At 43.4% G+C, this 19,535-nt stretch overlaps 1 protein-coding gene across 1 annotated transcript in view; it reads left to right on the top strand.

Moving 5' to 3' along the window:
- vps50 (VPS50 subunit of EARP/GARPII complex) overlaps positions 1 to 19,309 on the top strand; it is a 138,578-nt gene extending 119,269 nt beyond the window's left edge. The window contains exons 25-28 of the mRNA XM_076301733.1: positions 1,490 to 1,648; positions 9,482 to 9,603; positions 17,441 to 17,630; positions 17,881 to 19,309. Coding sequence (XP_076157848.1) covers positions 1,490 to 1,648; positions 9,482 to 9,603; positions 17,441 to 17,630; positions 17,881 to 18,000 — 591 coding nt within the window. The 3' untranslated portion in view covers positions 18,001 to 19,309. The remainder of the gene's footprint in view (positions 1 to 1,489; positions 1,649 to 9,481; positions 9,604 to 17,440; positions 17,631 to 17,880) is intronic.
- The last annotated feature ends 226 nt before the right edge of the window (positions 19,310 to 19,535 follow it).

The following is a 19,535-nucleotide window of genomic DNA, read 5'->3' as shown; positions in this document are numbered from 1 at the left end:
CGCACAGTTATAAATGGTTTGTTCATAGTAAATAAGCCTATCAAAAAATATGTTTGTAAGTACATGATTTATACTTAATTAATAATGAAACAACCGCTTATAAATGAAATCATTTTCACATTATAAACTAGTTGAAAACTATTACAAAATGCTTTGTTCATCATTTGTAAAGCATTGCTACTATGTTAATTCTCATAAATAAAGTATTTGTACACACAGTTATAAATGGTTTGTTCATAGTAAATAAGCCTATATCTAAAATATGTTTATCAATTATTGTTAATACTTAATAAAGTTTGCAATAATATGTTGTTGATGAAGTAATATTTCCATTATTTAACAGTTGTTACATACACATGCACTAATGATTAGTTAGGGTGAGGATACATATTTTATAAACAACTTCTTAATACTATAATTCATGATTAACTCAGGAGTTACAAGTGGTTAGTTAATGATATTTTGTGAGTTTATCTAAAGTGAGGACTTTCTATGCCTTGCAACACATTTTCAAATGAGTTGTAAAGATTACATTCACACTTATTCATTTAGCAGACAAGCGACATACAAATGTCAATTAAATCGATTGACACAACAGTGAAAGCCGGAAATCATCTGTAAACATCTGTAAACTATTATTAAATGCTGTACTCTTTGTTTGTAAAGCATTATTCCTACATTAATTCTCATCTGTAAATCATGTTTACACACAGTTAAAAATGGTTTGTTCATAGTAAACACGCATATCTCTATTATATTTTTGAATTGACTGTTGTAATACCACTGGACAGAGGTAGTGTAGTGGATATGGAGCATGCAGAAAACCGTAAAGTTGGGGGTTCAAGCCCCGGCGTCCACCAATGTGGCTTTGCCCTTTAATTTTATTGACACGTGTAAGTCGCTTTGAGTGAAAGTGTCTGCTAAAATGAATAAATGCACATTTGTAAATGTGTTGCAAGGCATAAAACGTCCTCACTTTAGATGAGCTCACAAAATATCATTAACTAACCACTTGTAACTCCTGAGTTAATCATGAATTATAGTATTAGGAAGAGGTTTATATAATATGTATCCTCATTATTAGTGCATGTGTATGTAACAACTGTTAAATAATGGAAATATTACTTCATCAAAAACATATTATTGCATAATTTATTCATAATAATATATTAACATATTTCAGATATACGCTTATTTACTATGAACAAGCCATTTATAACTGTGTGAACAAATGCTTTACTGATGATAAATTAAGTATGAAAAATAAATGACTAATGATGAGCAAACCATTAACTAATAAGTAACAAAAGCTTAATAAATGATGAATTGTGTGTAGTTATTATAAAGTGTATATAAATAGATTTATATATAAATATAAATAGAGACGCGTTACACCTGTTGTTCAGCTGGTGGAACCCTGAGCTGAGAGGTTCTTGAGGACTGACCAGACATGTCCTCTGTTTTGCGTCTCTCCCTGACGGCACGGCAGACTGTGTCCACGGCCAGCGAGCTGCGGAAGCCCATCTACTGGATTGTTGCGGCCAGAGCCATCGACTACGAGCAGATGCTGCTCCTCATGGCTGGGGTCAAGTGGGACATCAAGGAGATCATGTCCCAGCACAATGTGTATGTGGATGTCCTTTTGAAGGTATGTGTGTGTGTGTGTGTGTTGTCTGTGTGCATAAATTGTGAATTGTGTGTGTGTACAGTATGCGTGTGTGTGTTGTTGTTATAAATGCTGTGTGTGTGTGTGGTGTGTGCAGTGTGCATGTGTGTGTTGTTTAAAAATCCTTTGTGTGTGTATGTGTGTGTGCTCTCTGGAAAACTGAATGTGTTTGACATATTTTCTTTACACTGTTTCTGATCTTGAACATCTGTGTCGCTGTATTGTTCTTGCTCTTGGTAGAAGATGATAGCAGATGATAAAAGCTAAGTATTGAGCTAGCGCTTTGTTGACTATAGCTCAGTGCTTTTCACAGCCTCATCTTTCTGTGTAAGGCTATATAAGGCAGTCCTTGCAACTGCCGTTGTATGGTTATAGTGTATTGTTGAAGAGTTTGTCTCTTCACTTCACAAAAGTCATTGAACACTGTAAGTGCCTAAGAAATATACAGGTCCTGTAGTTGTGGTCATATTGAACCATAAATAAGACTCTTAAGGGCAGGCGTTCATTTTTGTTACAGTAATGTACTCAGTACGGTAAAAACCCAGACAGTGCAGAAGGTGATCTAAGAATTTAGTGCAGGTATCTAAAGGGGCAGCACCAGCTGTGCGCGACGTAGAATATCAAAACCCCACCCAAGGCACAGGAGACTACCCAGAGGCAATTAACGCTGACTAAGCCATCTCAGACTTATGATCTCACATCGACTGGCCCACGGTTCACCTGCCGGCGTGCAAGCGGAAGCTTCTAGCAGATCAATACGATGGGGCTCGATGCCAGAGATTTGAAACCTGAACTGGGCTCTTGTCACGGTTTTATCCTAACCTTGGAGCGTGGCCTGGCAGGCTTCAGCTCTCCTTAGCTGTGACGCAGTGAGTGGAGTGAGTGAGTGAGACGTAGGGGGCTGCGGTGTGGTCGTAACGGTGGGAGAGCCCTGCAGGGTGGTGGAGATTGAGCAGCTGGTTAGTCCAAGGGGAGCAACGCAGGTGAAGAGAGATTTGTCCCTGGAGGTGGAGTGGGAGATGGAGAGAGAACAAATCTAAAAGTCCTTTAGAGCGCAAGCACACACACACACACACACACACACACACACACACACACACACACACACACACACACACACACACACATATATGCACATAGGTCTTTTACAGATGTCTATCTCTCTTTTCAGCATTTATGTTGTCTTTTCCCCCCCAAGAGTTTAATTCCAGCTATCTCTTCTGCCCCCACCCCCTCCTGATGTAATCCTCTCCATTGCTCTCATTGTTTTCATTTTCTCAGCCTTGATTCATCTCTCCATCTTTCTGTCTCTCCATTTCATTGTGTCTTGTGTTGTCCCATTCTCCCTCATTTGTATCTCTCCCTCTCTTTCACCACCTCTCCTCTCTTCTCTTCTCTTCTCTTCTCTTCCCTCACATCTCTCTTTTTCCACTGTCTTCTAGCCCCTCACTCCATTGCTCTCTACCTTGTGTTCCATCAGTGTTTCTATCTCTTCATTTTCATTCTGTCTTGTCTTGCTCCCCCTCGCTCTCTCTTGCTCTCTTTCCCTCTCTCTCTTTTCCCCACATTTTTCTGTCTTCACCTTCCTCCAGCCCCACTTCATTGCTCAGTCCAGCTTTCCATAGGTGTTTCTATTTCTTCATTTTCATTCTGTCAAGTCTTTCTCTCTCTCTCTCTCTCTCTTGCTCTTGCTCTCTATCCCTCTCTCTTTTCCCCACATCTTTCTGTCTTCACCTTCCTCCAGCCCCACTCCATCGCTCGGTCCATCTTTTCGTAGGTGTTTCCATCTCTTCATTTTCAATCTGTGTCATCATCCCTCTCTCTTTCCCTCCCTTCTACCCTTTTACCCCCTATGCCCCACATCCATCTCCCCCTGCACCATACCACATCAAAGACTCTGATCTCCCCTCAGTGGCTGAACAATCTCACCCTATCCCACTCAGTCCAGTTCCATCCACTTCCACAGGCAGGCAGGCAGACAGACAGACCGACAGACAGGCAGGCGGACAAACAGGCAGGCAGGCAGGAAGACAGACGGACAGACAGACGGGCAGACAGGCAGACAGACAGACAGACAGACAGACAGAGCATTAGATTCAAGTCACTGCCACTCACTCTGCCTTCCTCCCTACACTGGCTTAATGAGGAACTTTCCTTTAAATAAAATGCTCCATCTTTTATTCATGCACCTCTCTCTACACCTCTCCTCTCCCCCTAACACCCCCCCCCCCCCACCCCCCCACCTCCTCGAGTCCTGGCCTTTCAGTGAGAGGTGAGAGATCTGTGTCGGAAGGCCTCATATGTCCCGTAACCCCGCCTTAATCGCTTGGCCGTCTGCTTTGGCCTCCTGACGGAGAAGGTCGCACTTATCAATTATTTGCCAGGATATGAGTGATTGGAAATGGCAGCCTGAGGAGGGAGGGACGTGCGGCCAGGAGAGTCTGGCTTCTTAGGCCTCGTCTTTTTCTAAAAGTCGCTCTCGCTCTAGAAGTTGGGAAGCAGAGAATTTGGCCATACACACACTTTCCCTCCCTTCTACCCTTTTACCCCCTATGCCCCACATCCATCTCCCACACACACAAGCACAGATATGCTGTTTCTATCTCATTGTCTTTAATATGCTCACATTATCTCTCTGTCTTTATCTGCCTAAAACACTCTCCATTCCTCTCTCTCTCTCTCTCTCTCTCTCTCTCTCTCTATCTCTTTCTCTGCAAATCTTTATTCATGCACCCTTCATTCATTCCATTGCAGTGTGTTCTGCATGGGGAGGCACAGAGCTATTTGCATGGCACATGGCAGGGTGGGAAGAGAGCATGAGAGTTGCACTGGGTGGTTGCAGAGTGAACAGATGGGGCTTTTTCTCTCACTCTTTCCTATCTCGCTCTCTCTCTCTCTTCCTCTTGCTCTCTCTCTCTTCCTCTTGCTCTCTCTCTCTCTCTCTCTTTCTCACACTCAACAATTAAACAATTAAATTATAAGTGAAGCTTATTTGCACACCAAGCCCCAGCGTGTGTTCCCCACATATGCATAATCATGTGTCGAGTGAAAGGCTTATTTACATAAGTCCTGAACTGCGCTGCGGCATAACTTTCACTTTTTTTCTGCTCTACATCTCTCTCTCTTTCTCTTTCTCTTTCTCTTTCTCTTTTTCTTCCTCTCTTCCCTCCCTCCCTCTTACTCTCACTCTCCTCCCTCTGCTCCATGGATCTGGCCCCCAATAAAAAGATAATATCCTCCTCCCCACACTCCTCACTGGTGGAAGCTTCCAAGCTCTACATTAGCGATGCCCCCCTCACCTAAGTGTCAGAGCCCAGATTCTCTCCCAATTTATAGTTTATCCCCCTCCTTACTTTATGATATTTTCTTTTCTCCTTTTTTTTTAATCATCTTTGGCTCAGTCTACTCAGACGATCTTAGACTTGAATTAAATATGGGGTGCAATTAATGCGGGAATAGGTCTGAAACGGCTCATCGTTTATTTATAATGCTTGACTTTAAAAGGCTACGCTGAGGATGGTAGAGTCTGCAAAGCTAATGGCCGGAAAAACCTGCTCACTCCAGTGCAAGAGTGATCCTTTGGGAGATAGCAGCTCATCATTTCTTTTATTTTTACTTTCTTTTTTCTCAGGTCATTTGTTAAACTTTTTGTTCCGAGGTGTTCAACAGTTTAATTTTTGAGGCACGTAGTTAGAGAGACCCTGTCTGTGCTTGTGCGTACGGACACACACACACACACACACACACATGAATTGCTATTAGAGTGAGATGATATTTGCATTTAGATTGGCTGCATTTTCAGAATGCGAGTCTCAGGGAAAAAGTAACACCTCTCAGATGTGTGTCCCGTACAATGGAGTGCAGGGCTGGGCAAATGTGCCCTGATTTGAGCTGCGGTCTAATTGTGCAGTTGTGTGGGTGTTTGGGGGTCAGAAAACAAACATTTCCACTGGTCACTCACTGGCTTGACCGATCATTGCATCATCCTCGCTGCACATTCTTCACTGCGTGCTCTGTCGTGTCAAAATAAACAGACCTATACATAGCTGTATCCTATTTGTAATCTGTTTAGCTTACGGTGTTATTGGAGCAAATTAATTTCTGTTTAAAAGATTAGAATTCCTATCTTTGCGTCAGAGTGAGTGTATAGCTCAAGCTTATTTATAAACGCACAGTCACATGCTTTTGGCATGGATGTTTAAAGAGTGAATAATAGCGAATGATGTGTTCCATTTTTAGTGTGTGTGTGTGTGTGTGTGTGTGTGTGTGTGTGTGTGTGTGTGTGTGTGTGTGTGTGTGTGTGTGTGTGTGTGTGTGTGTGTGTGTGTGTGTGTGTGTGTGTGTGTGTGTGTGTGTGTTTGTGTTCGTGTGTGTGTGTGTGTGTGTGTGTGTGTGTGTGTGCGTATCGGAGCATAATCTGAATGTGAGCTTCACATAAATCACCACTAAGACCACATCTTTCTACACAAACTCGCATCACTCTGCCCTGACATTAAAAGCTGTTAAGCAGTTCAGTTTGAGTTAGAATGAATGCTTTCACTGCTTTATGAAAATAATTAAGTTTGCTTAATTACTCTGCTGTGGATAAGATATCAGTGAAGACCTAAAACTGCTCTTTAATGAAAGGTTCTCAAACACTGTGGAAGTAGTTATTGGCAGACTCTCCGTGCTACCAAACGATATTGTCCAGCAAAGATTGCTTCTTTTCTTATTTTTTTGTACAAAAGAGAGAAGTCAGCCAGCATACAGCTGAGTCAACACTTCTGTGAGCAGTGTGTGCGTGTGTGTGTGTGTGTGTCTGTCTGTGTGTGTGTGTGTGTCTGTCTGTCTGTCTGTGTGTGTGTGTGTGTCTGTCTGTCTGTGTGTGTGTGTCCTCGCGTACACGCATGCAGCCTGCCAAAAAGGGCAGTCACGCTGGTGTGGCAAGGGGTTTCTGGGATGTCTGTGTGCGGTGTGGGGAGTTTCATTACAATATGGAAGCGATGGGTTTTGCGATGCTTGTGGCAGGTGGGCGTTGGATTGCTGGGTCTGGGTTAGACAAACAGCAGCAGGGCTTTGTAGAAGGCCTGTGATTTGCTTCTTAGTTCAGGACTCGTGCCCGGTATTCTTACTGTGTGTTTTCCCATAATAATCAGATAGTATCAAGGGGGCAAAAAGGAGAATGCTTGTGGAGTGTAGATCTTATTATTGACCCTTTCAACAATAAAAACAAAAACAATGCTTGAACGTTCTATTTGGTTCCCAATCTACTTCCTCTGCATTAAGATAACATATGGAATGTTAAAACGGAAGCTTTGTGGGGCCAACTATGATGCTGATCATAGGCGGACTGGCCATCTGGCATACCGGGCATTTTCCCGGTGGGCCGACGCACCTTTTGGGCCGATAGAATAGGCTATATATATAATTTAATAATTTTGGCCAACGATCGGCCCAAAGGACGGACAATCAGCGGGCCACTGGTTACACTTCCATATTGACACTCGACTAATCCAATAACAGCTCACGTCAGGACCACCCATCGCATTTTGGCCCAGAGCCAGGATTTTGTGAGCCATCAGAAGTTAATCGAAGTTGCCTACACGAAATTGCGGCGGATGCCGGTAGTGACAATAGTGCAAAAGTAACACCAATGAAAATTCAAAAATACAATATTGCAAGTAGGCTAGCAAATGTCAGCAACATGTTGAAGTTCGTTGAGTTTGAACGAGGATGTAAGCAAGCATACAGAGGGACAGTGAGCAGGTGGTGGAGCCTTGCGGCTACATGATAAGAACTCAGTGGTGGAGCAGGTAGGCTATGTGTGACATGCCATGCTGACGATGATGATTATGATGACTTATTAATTGCTATAATGTAATGATGTGGTTATGATAACCTAAGGCCGTGTTGTGATTATAATAACAAACAGCGTAACTTAAATGTTCTAAATGAATGATTTTCAACCCCGGACAGCAAAAGAGTGTCAAATCGATGTTAATTGTTGGTCAGATTGATCAGTTTCCGTCAGACGCCCAAAATTCAACATCGATGACATGAGTGGTGGTTGGTCTCTCAAAGTAGAGTGTAGAAAGGGTTCTATCTTGGAAGGGTTAATTATCATGCTAAAGATGGGCTAAAAGACTGTAGACTGACGGAAATGTAGGCTACAAAACATCAAGTCATATTCATGCACAAGCCAACTAATACGGTAACCTATACGATAGGCTACTGGAAGACATTAAAGATAATTAGTTAATGTAGCTATAATGTTCCAAAATGTACCAGCAATGTAGTATAGCCTACAGGAATGAAATATTTCCAGCAACAGCCCTATTTATTTTGTGTTGTTTCAGTTGTCTTACAGTGATTAACGTCTACTACAATCTAGGTAATTTAGCTCTTTACACATAGGCAAATTCAGTAACTGTTTGGTGCTGCTGTCAGTTGAGCATTGTATAGTTTAAATGTAGCCTATTAAATAATTTGAAATGATACTTTGAATTCAAGCAGAAACTCTTCTTTAATAATTGCTTGTATAGCCTACTTGAATATGGAGATCATGTACTCCATGGCTACCTCTGATCAGTGAGAGTGATAGCCAGTGAGGCCTATCACTTTCAGTGCTCCATGACAGTTGAAAATATATGCATATTTAAGGGTAATGAAAAGATTTTGTATTTAATTAGGTGTGCCCGACCGATTTGAGGGCCGCTTGGGCCAAATATGCCAGGGCCAATTTTTGGTCCCAGTCCGCCCCTGATGCTGATAATGGAATTCTCTTGAAAGGGTCTATAAGGTGCCCTTTAGGACTGAGAGGAGAACATTGGATCAAGTCAAGTCAAGTAATTTTTATTTATAAAGCGCATTTAACATGTACTTAGTACAATCCAAAGCGCTCCACACACAAGACATTGACACATAAAGACAAACAATGCTGGACGGAGCGGCGTAGTCGCCAGCGTACCCATGACATCAAGACATAAACAAACCATTTACAAATTAACAAAAGACACAAGACAGGTGCCGGACAGAGCGGCGTAATCGCCAGCGTACCTGTGACATCACACCAAGACATAGGCTACACTAATAAACAGACAGACAAATAGACAGTGACAGTAAAGCAAGCCTGTCTTTACAAAGACAATAGGCTTACAGAACAAGACTAGACATAAAACATAAAACAAACGGACTCAGCGCTCATGCAGACAAAGATAAAGACAAACAGAAAAACACTCAATAAGTCCGCAGGCAGGTGATGATGCTTCGCCAGCAGTTTAGTCCACAAGTCCCCTTTCAGCCCGGTGAGCAGATCAGCCAGCAGATTAGGGGGCGGTGGCCGTGGCCGGCTCTCTCTTCTCTCCGGCATGGTGATTAAAAAGTCGCTTGCATGATGTTTCTGTACAGTACGTTGCTCCTGGACAGTCCAGTGGCGAAATGTAGGCCTGCAGCAGCAGCTTCTCAAGGTGAAATCTTGACACAGTTTGTGCGTTGACGTCTTGATGGTTGACGATAGTGGATAGCTAGTTAGTTAGCTAGCTAGCATCACTACGTCGACATCCAGACGTCGGATGACAGTTCAGCTCAACTAACACTCAAAAGCTCACAGTCAGCTCCCACAGATCCCACCGTGTTGGGGCCTCAACTTGGCCAGTGCTGCGGAAATGAAGGGAAAAAATGACCGGCCTCACCACATCCTGAAGAACAACAAAAAACTGTAGCTGTAATGGAGTTTCTCTGTTTTCACAAATGACTTTGTGTGTGTGTGTGTGTGCGTGTGCGTGTGTGTGCGTGTGCGTGTGTGTGTGTGTGCGTGCGTGTGCGCGCGCTCCTCAGGAATTCGAGCAGTTCAACAAGCGGCTGAGCGAGGTGTCTCGGCAGGTGCGGATCCCTCTGTCCGTCTCCAACGTCCTGTGGGAGCACTGCATCCGCCTGGCCAACCGGACACTGGTGGAGGGGTGAGTGTCCCCAGTCCCTCTACACCTCTCTCCCCTCTCAAAGCCCTCCTTCCATCTCAGTCCTCTAGCTTCTTAACCTGCACACTCACTACTCACTCACTAACACTTCTTTGCTTTTCTACCCCGATATGGCAAGTGCCCACTCAATTCTAATCGACTATCAAAAGCATTTCATGATGAAAGTTCTATTCTGGTATACCACCTGCGTGCAATTTTTATCACATCATGTCACACCTTCATAGTACAAACACCCACTTCTCTATGTAAAAAAAAAAATATATATATTATACATTTAATAGCTTGTATCCTTCGATATGTCTATATCTAGACGTCTACCACTACCTTTCCCCATTATATCTGTGGTGTAAAACTTAAATGCCAAAGTGCCTCATGATTTTCTAGTGAACTGAAGGTTAAGCCAGAGTCATGAAGGCTTAGCTTTCAGGGTACATAAGGATGAGTTCACCTTAAGGGCTTAAAGTTCTCAGGCACTGACCTGAAATTCAGGTGTAGGCTGGTTGTTTAAGATTTGAAAATGGAAAATGTCTATATTAAGGCTTCAAACATTTCTTATAACTTCAGGCACAGAAATGTTCCTAACTTTAATCCCCACACCTCTCTGAGTTGCTTTAGATGAAAGCATCAGCTTAGCTAAATTCTGCGCAGCGTCAGCAATGTTCAGCTCACATAGAACATAAAGAGCAAGAAATGTGCACAATGCTATACATACAGTAGGGAGAATAAGTATTTGAACCCATGCTAAAGTTGACTAAAAAGAGGAATATAAAATAATCTGTTAGAAATTGATCTTAATGCCTAAATTAAAAAAATGAGTAAAAATCCAACCTTTAGGAACACCGATTTTAGTGAATGAAGAATGTATCGTAAATAAATAAATGTTCTTCCTTAAAATACAGGGGTAATAAGTATTTGACTCCTATGTTAAATTCCCATACAGGCAGGCAGATTTTTTATTTTTAAAGGCCACTTATTTCATGGATCCAGGATACTATGCATCCTGATAAAGTCCCCTTGGCCTTTGGAATTAAAATAGCCCCACATCACCACATACCCTTTACCATACCTAGAGATTTGCATGGTGTATTTTTCAGTTAGCCTATTAGCTGGTTCGATTTGCATTGAACTCAATGAACATCAAACCAGCTAATAGACTTAACAAACAAAAAAAAAAACACACACCATGCCAATCTCTAGGTATGGTGAAGGGTATGTGGTGATGTAGGGATATTTTAATTCCAAAGGCCAAGGGAACTTTATCAGGATGCATAGTATCCTGTATCCATAAAATAAGTGGCCTTTCAAAATAAAAAAATCTGCCTGCCTGTAGGAATTTAACATAGGGGTTGAATACTTATTACCCCTGTATTTTAAGGAAGAACATTTATTTATTTACGATACATTCTTCATTCACTAAAATTGGTGTTCGGGTTGGATTTTTAATCATTTTTTTAATTAAGGCATTAAGATCAATTTCTAACAGATTATTTTATATTCCTATTTTTAGTCAACTTTAGCATGGGTTCAAATACTTAATTCTCCCCACTGTATATACATATACACACACACACACACACACATATATATATTCCTTATTCCATATATATATACAATACCTACTATACATCATCTTAGAATAAAATGATCCTCTGAATATGTAATGTAATTCTCATGTATGCATAAAAATAATCATACATCATACATTAATCTACAATAATGTAAATGCTTTTGGTATGCTGTTTGCAACCAGCGTACCCATACCAGGAGTCCACAGTTATGCGCAGCCAGTGGAGAAAAAACGATATTCTAATCCTATCACATGCCTGTAATGGCACTACAGTGGAAGAAAGGCCAAGACGCTTCTCAGATATTTGTTTTCCATCAATCAAGTGGGCGAGGCAGGAGCGATTGTTTCGAGGCAAGGTTTCCATTCATCTTTCAAATTCTTCGTCTGCCGAATGATTTGATTTGTAGGTAGGGAGATCGTGCAGGTGTTAGGATGCCAGAGTGAGTTTATTTATTTATTTATTTATTGAACTCTACTGAGGCATCCATCTTTTCTTTTGACACACTTCTCCTTTTGTGTTCATGTGGAGAAAGTTTCTGGATGCGGACATTTCTGTGTGTGTGTGAGTGCGTGTGATTGAGCGTGAGAGAGAGAGAACATGCTAGAGCGTGCACATGTCTCTATGTCCTTGTGATTACTTTGTCTGGATGCTTGTGTGTGTGGGCGCGTGTGTGTGCGTGTGTGCATGCATGTACAAGAGTATGTTTATGTGACCATACATACTTGTGATTTATTTGTCTAGATCTATGAGTACTTTTGATCTGTGTGTGTGTGTGTGTGTGTGTGTGTGTGTGTGTGTGTGTGTGTGTGTGTGTGTGTGTGTGTGTGTGTGTGTGTGTGTGTGTGTGTGTGTGTGTGTGTGTGTGTGTGTGTGTGTACTTGAGGCCCACTCATACATACCTTGGTAAGGAGATGAACAATTCCCTCTGTCTCTCTCCCTCACACAAATCCAAGAAGAAGGAAGCCTTGGCCATGTTATTCCCCCAGCTTACCCTCTTCACATGGAGGGAATACACTACCTGCCCACACCGAGTCACCCCACAGACATTCCTCTTTTCCCCTCCTCCCCTCCCCTCTTCTCTCCTTTCCTCTCTTCTCCCCTCTCCTCCCCTCTCTTTTTCTCCCTTGTCCTCTCCTCTCTTCTGCTCTCCTCTTCTTCTCACCTCGCCTCTCCTCTCATTCACTCTTTTCTCCTCTCCTCTCCTCTCCTCTCCTCTCCTCTTCTCCTCCTCTCTTCTCCCCTCCCCTCCCCTCCCCTCTCCTCTTCCCCTTCGTCATCTGTCATTTCTTTCTCTTTTTTCCCACTTTTTGGATCCCCTCTCAGGGCTCCCCTTGTTAAGCTAGAAACTTCTTCCCAGCCCAGTTGTGCAAACATCTGCTTGCTGCGAGGGGAAAGCCCTGTACACACACTGTGCACGCTTGGCAGACTGCATCAGGACGTGGCTGTGGAGGAGCTTGGGAGGTTTGTGGAGACGGGAGTCAAGATGGTAGGGGACGTGCTGGGAGGGTCCATCACGCACATGGTGCTGAGCTGAAAGCACAATGCACAGAGGCCCTCAAATATTTACGCACAAACACACACATTCTTGGGAACACTTGAATACACTGAAGTGCACACAAACATAGGTACTCACTTGCATGCACTTCAGGACACGTGTGCACATTCATGCTTACATGCATTTAACTGCATTCAAGAGAAAACACACATACACACACACACACACACACACACACACACACTCCTCCAAACATGCTTGGGTTATGACTCCGATGCAGCTCAGGGCTCAAACGCTTCCAGGGGGCCGAGGGAGCGAGATCGGAAGCCCTTCTCAGGGAGCCTCACTTCAACAAGGCTTCCCACACTACATTTTTCTCATAGGAAGGTAACTAGGAGAGAGACGAGAGAGAGGAGACAAAAACTGATAGGTAAGCAGTGCTCTCCATCCATGCATTACATGTGCTACGCATGAGAGAGGTACTAAGTAGGAAGGCCAAAGCTATACTTTGCCTGACCGTGAGTACGCAAGGGTCAGAGGGCCAGATGTACTAGCGCTTTTGCGCCCACTTCAGGCGTATTTGTTTCGCAATGTGCGTGTAAAATCATTGCGAGGTATGTACAAACACGCCGCAATGATGTAAAAGCGCAAACTGCCTGTCGCGGGAGCTGAAAGTGGCAGATTGCGTTTGTCATGTCATGCATATGCATTCATGGGAGGATCCAGGGGAAAGTGGGAGTTTAGCGTAAAAAGATGGGAGGGGAAGAGTAAAGAGCGCCTAATTATGTATTCCGCGGTATGTACAAAGACTGCTCCTGAAAGCGCACGTCTATTCTGCGCCTAAATACTTCCGCCTTGTAAAAGCAGGTGTTAATCCAAATTGCAGTTCAATGCGTCAATAAGAGAACATTTCAAAGGCAGAATCGCTATTTAGAGCACCAGTTTTTGTGGTGAAAGTATTTGTCCTACCAAAAGCAACCTCAACTTTCGTTGGCCTTTCGAATGCCTTACTTTCACTTTCACGTCATTCACTTAAACTTTCCTACTTGCTAGATTTGACCAATCTTCCATAGCCTACGTGCACAAGTAGTTTAGCCTACTAGCCTACTGATCTTCATTATCTCCCTGCTTGTTTACATCTTATCATGTATGTTATTATTTCATGATCGCTAAACGTTTGATTCTTTTTAATGTTGTCATCAGTTAACTTCATTCAACTGCACTTGTATGTAGGTGCTGCCATTCAGTTGTGGACGTTCGTAAATTGCGTTTATGGGCGGAGAAAGTCAGAGAAGGGCGCAGTTTACACTAAGGATTGAACGAATGATAAATACGATGGAAACTTGGGTCTGACAGCGTTCGCAATCTGCGGTGTGTCCATGATGCTGATAACGCTACGTTCGCAAATGTACGTACATCTGGCCCAGAATGTTGGCGTGAAGGGCGTAAATGTCCACATCAGAGGGCATACGTGCGACTCTCAGTGGACGTCCGTGGCGTGTACCCTTCAGTTTTTTGCGGCGACCCAGAATCCACTACGCTACAAGGGCACCAACAGTGCATACATTGACCCCAAGTATAATGAGAGCAACTACGGGTCCACAGGTGCCCATGTGCACGTCCGGAAGCGAGTATGATCAATGGCGGCAGGATTGAACACAAACTGCACTGAAGTTTCTTGAAGACGCAGTGTTTGAAATGAATGTTAAGCCAAGGGCCAATGAAGCGCGATGGGTAGGGTAGTGTGTGAGTTTTGTTCGTATCTAAAAAGAGAAACAGAGCTATTATTAGAAGACGGTCCTCTGCCAGTTATCTGAGCAGATGAGTCATCACCGCAGCAGTGGGAGGGGGGGGGGGAGGGTTGTTAAGAAGCGGGCGGTTCATCGTGGGGGGGAAAAGAGATGCGTCATGTCCCCTGTCTGCACCGGAGATGAAACAATCTGACCTGTCCACGAGCAAAGAGGGACAGGAGAGTATGACCCCGTAAATCAGCCAGAGTTTGGAGTCCCCACAAGAATGAATCAGAAAATGATGCACACCAAGAATTGATGAGCACACACTGAAGAAAGTGTCACGCACATTGACTCTGTGTAAATAAATGTCTCTTCAGTAAAGAGGATGTTTTCTTGGGGGGACTCCTGCTTGGTGACCTTGAGGAAGGTCAACAGGCCAAAACAGTCTACAAAATGACCAGGAAAAGATGAACACAGCTGAATGCTCCTTTTGACTAGATGAATGGGGATGGGTGTTGATGAAAGGATACAGGAATGGAGTGATATGAACGTCTTTTTTCCCCATGGGGTTCACGCTAAAGGCGTTTTGTAGGCGTCCAAGTGTACCAATCTAGAAACCAACTGATGCATTAAGGACATACATTATGCACATAATTATGCATAGAGTTTTCATTCATATTAATGAACACGCTGATGTACATGCACCAGTGTTGGCTGCGTTGTTACTTGCTAGTCCTTCCGGTCACATCAGAAGATGCTTTTCCCAGGAATGTCCCTTTTATTTGGTGTTTCTGGAGTGGCCCTTTTAGAAAATGCTATGTGTTTGCATTCAGAAGCTCTGTGTAACAGTGGCATCACAGGTGCTGTGACTACATCAAGGAGACAGTGGAGGAGAGAGAGAGAGAGAGAGGAAAGGAGGAAGAGAGGGAGGGAGAAAAAGAGGGAAGAAACAGTTGGTAGATAAGTGCAGATAAGTTGGGAGCTCAGCTGCATCTGTAGCTCTGTAGAAAGCAATTACTCTTCTGTCAGCCAAAAAGCAAACGGGGCGTCAACAGCCCCTCCAGCTGACTGGCTGGCCATGTTTGGAGCTGTGTGCTAACTTGCTCGCGAAAGTATGTGTGTGTGTGTGTCTCTGTGAGAGAGAGAGATGAGAGAGAGAGTGAAAGTGTGTGCGCACATTTATGTGTGTGTGTGTGTGTGTGTGTGTGTGTGTGTGTGTGTGTGTGTGTGTGTGTGTGTGTGTGTGTGTGCATGTGTATGGACACACTCACACTGTCAGTGGCTGGGTTAGTGTTGTCGGTCGGTCGATCTGTCTGTATTTCTGTGTGTGTGTGTGAGTGCTTGTTTGTTTGTTTGTTTATCCTGTTGGTGTGTGGGTGTACGGTACTCGCACAGCATTCGTGCCCGCGTGCCCTCTGGAGTGGCTGCCAGCACCGGCTGTCAGACTCAGACACTCTCAACGTGACAGAGCTGTTTATATGTACACAGGCTGCTCGGCCAAGAGCCAAAACCACATGTCTACATCCAGCACCGCTCTGCTGCTCCCTAGCAGTAAAAAGACCCCCCTCTTATCCCAATTCACTTTCACAGAGACATCGAGACGGTTCTTTTTACCCAAAACATTTTCTGTGCAAACACTGAAGAACTACTCTCAGCGTGCAGTCTGTTTGTAAAGTCATGGTGTCACAAGTATAGTACCGTCAGCACTATCCTGAAAGAGTTGGCCTTAGAACCAAATCTAGAATGTGATCAATACACCTTATTGACTCTTAATGTGGAAAACCAAGACTGAGATTGAATAGATCCCCACATTGAAGATAGTCATCATATCAGCAGATCTCAGCTGTGGCAAATCATGAAAAGGTCAAGAAAAAAGAGGAATGCCTCATAACAACAACTCCTTTGTGTTGTGACAAAAGGTCTCCATTGACACTTCAGCCTCTGTAAGAAGCTCCTCTGAGGGAATGTTATGACTAATCACTGTAAGAGGTGTTTTGTGTCCATTCACTGCTTAGGAGTGCCTCTGTGGATCAGCAGGTCCTTGTGACTTAAGTCATAGGTGTTTGTGCTCAGGGACACATGTCTACTTTTTTGTTTATTTTTTTACCTGACCTCTGTGTAAAAAATATCTGCATGTAGTTTGTGCTCCCATTACTGTATTTGGGCACCCGGTAAGCCTATCTGCTAAAGGCCCATCCACAGGATAACTATAAAGACAACTAGAACTATATAACTATAGAACTGGAAATAACAGTTAGATATACAGTATATCGTTTATCACTTATATGGTTATAGTATGCTGTTCCTATTACTGAGGCCAATACTTAAATCTTGTTTTTATCGTGACAGTCAGCGTTGGCAGTGAAGACGGGCATTGTGGATTAGCCTTGTGGTTAATTCAGTCACTCTTTCGCTCACTTAGCCCGTTTTTATGATTTCTGCTCATACCATGTCGGCTCACAAAATTCCATGCAGGGTGCCATCCTCCTCCCATATCTCCGTAAATCTCGACGTTAAACGATGCGCCAGAGCTCAGACAGAGGAGGCGTTGGAGGACTTTCAAATTTACCAAACGCATTTTACGAGCTGGATTTAACAGTCCGGGAGAGAAGAGAAAGGGTTTCTCTCTTCGACTCGTTATTCATTCAGCAGCACGTCTGATGAGGCGGCGGCTGTGTCGGAATCAGTCATCAAAAGCGGATGAGTAATGTTGCCTGGCAAAGCCCATAACATATGCGCCTCTTTGACTGACGTGTGTTATGAAAATAAACACAAATTCTTCAAAAAAATGGTTACCCCAGGAACATTTTATGTGTGTGTGTGTGTGCATGTATGTTTGTGTGTGTGTCTGTCTGCGGTTGCGGTTGCTTGAGGTAGGGCCCTGAAGTCATGCAAAGTATTCCTCAGGAGAGAGCCCATCTAAACATCCCCTCCTCTTCTCTCCTTTCAATCCCTCTTCTCTTCTCTTCTTCTCATCCTTCCTTACCTCTCTGCTCCTCTCTCTGCGTCTGTCTGTCTGCCAGCTATGCTAATGTGAAGAAGTGTAGCAACGAGGGACGTGCCCTCATGCAGCTGGACTTCCAGCAGTTCCTCACCAAGTTGGAGCGCCTCACCGACCTGCGGCCCATCCCCGACAAGGAGTTTGTGGAGACCTACATCAAGGCCTACTACCTGACCGAGAACGACATGGAGCAGTTCATCAAAAACCACCGGGTGAGGCACCGATGCTCTAGAGGACAAGGACAAGGCTATGAAGTTGTCGCCTTAGCTTTGTTGGAACGTTGTAGCTTGTTATGGAAACTAACAGAGTAAAGTACGAAGAGTTAATAGACTGGACAGAGGTGAAGCAACTTTGGTAAAAAAATAGACCTGTGTTAATTCCATCCACAAAAACACAGTTCATGAGTGTTAACATTCCCATTGTCTGTCTGTCTGATCCTTCTGTCTGTCTTTCTGTTTCTAGGAGTACTCAATGAAGCAGCTGGCCAACCTGGTGAATGTGTGTCTGGGCTCTCACATCAACAAGAAGGCCCGGCAGAAGCTCCTGGCAGCCATTGATGACATTGACAGGCCAAGGAGATAGACACCATTCACCCTGAGAACCGCCTCACACAAAGCTCACACACACACACACACACACACACACACACACACACACACAGAAATCCACATCACTCACACACACACACACACAAACACACACACAAGTTAACACCATTATGTGTGTATAAACACCAACTGCAGCTCCAGCCGTCCTGCATGACTTTGCAGTCATCATAAACCAATGCATTTCAAACTCAACTCATCTTGAGCTTCTCTGCTTGTTTGATCAAGTTCTGCGTGAATCTGGCCGATTCCTGTCTCTGCCTGTGAAAGATACAGTCAAGGACATGGTGTTCAGATATCAAGTCTATGGACGTTCCCTGATGGTGCAATGAAGTAACAGTCCGTGCACTGGTCAATGGCTTCTGTTAGTGCTAAAGTGGAGATCGGCGAATGTTTGGGACAGATACTGGACAACTGCTTTGGACCGAATGCATGTAATCCCTTTTTTTTTTTGCTTTTTTCCCCCTCCTCTCTCTCTTTTTTTTGTTGTTGTCTCCCCAGAGGGGGTGAAAAGCAAACCGGACATCTGACCTTTTTGAAGAGACTATTTTAAAATGCTGCCGGAAGCAAGTGCTTAGCTACCTGTTCCAGAATGTTCGTTGTTTTTTTTTGTTTTGTTCTTGTCGTCAAGCACCACATGTTCCACAAGGCCCACTTGAGTGTCTTTCTGTATGACAGATTACCCATTGTGTTGCCTCCACATGTACACTCAAATCAGCACTACTACTTAAGAGCATCTATAAGCCAGCCCAAGGACCACGTGCACAGTAGCCCACACCGTAGAGCAGTAGGGCGAAATGTTGAAATGTTGATGTGCTCTGTACGCATTTGTGTATTCACAACAGTTATTCTGAAATCCTACATAATCTGATCAAGAAGCTGTCAACTTATTACGTGAATGTTATGTTAAAAAAAGGAAGGCTTTTAATAAGCATAACTGCATATATTCTTGTTGATTAAAGATAAAAAGATGTGTCAATTTAAGATGAAAAAAGATGAAAGTGTACTATCGCACTCAGGCAAACTGTTGCATTCCATTTTGATGGTGTGTGGATTGGGAAGAACTATAGCTTGTATTGTGTATATGAATGTGTGGACATTATTGTTTATTTATTTCCACTACTGTAAGCTCACATCCGAACATGGGCGAGGATGGGTCTTAGCCTTAGTTAGAGTTCTGTTCTTGGCGTTATCCTGTACTTGTCCTATCTTTTTTTTTTAAATGGTCAAGTTTTAAAAGAATCATTAACTGTAGGATGCTTTGATTGAAATCCTTAAATAAACACACTAACTAAAACTGAGAAGCTCTTCAAGATTGTATCAATGTATCAAATGGAGAATGGAAAATCTGGTTGTGTTTTATAAGTAATCATGTGTATGGAAGAATGTGAAGAATATCATAGTGTCCAGTAGAGTAGTGTCATGCACAACGGCAGATTGAGGAAGGCCATAAGTTTATTCCTCCCAGCTGCAGGGTCACTTGGAGGCCACAGGAAGTTCTGAATGACCTCG

Source organism: Alosa pseudoharengus, unplaced genomic scaffold (genome assembly GCF_046254945.1).
Source record: "Alosa pseudoharengus isolate Yale_2024_CS ecotype anadromous, Long Island Sound unplaced genomic scaffold, YU_APseudo_1.1 YU_APseudo_1.1_scf_23, whole genome shotgun sequence".
In the NCBI taxonomy this organism is placed as follows: domain Eukaryota; kingdom Metazoa; phylum Chordata; class Actinopteri; order Clupeiformes; family Clupeidae; genus Alosa; species Alosa pseudoharengus.
This window is presented reverse-complemented; position numbering and strand designations above follow the sequence as displayed.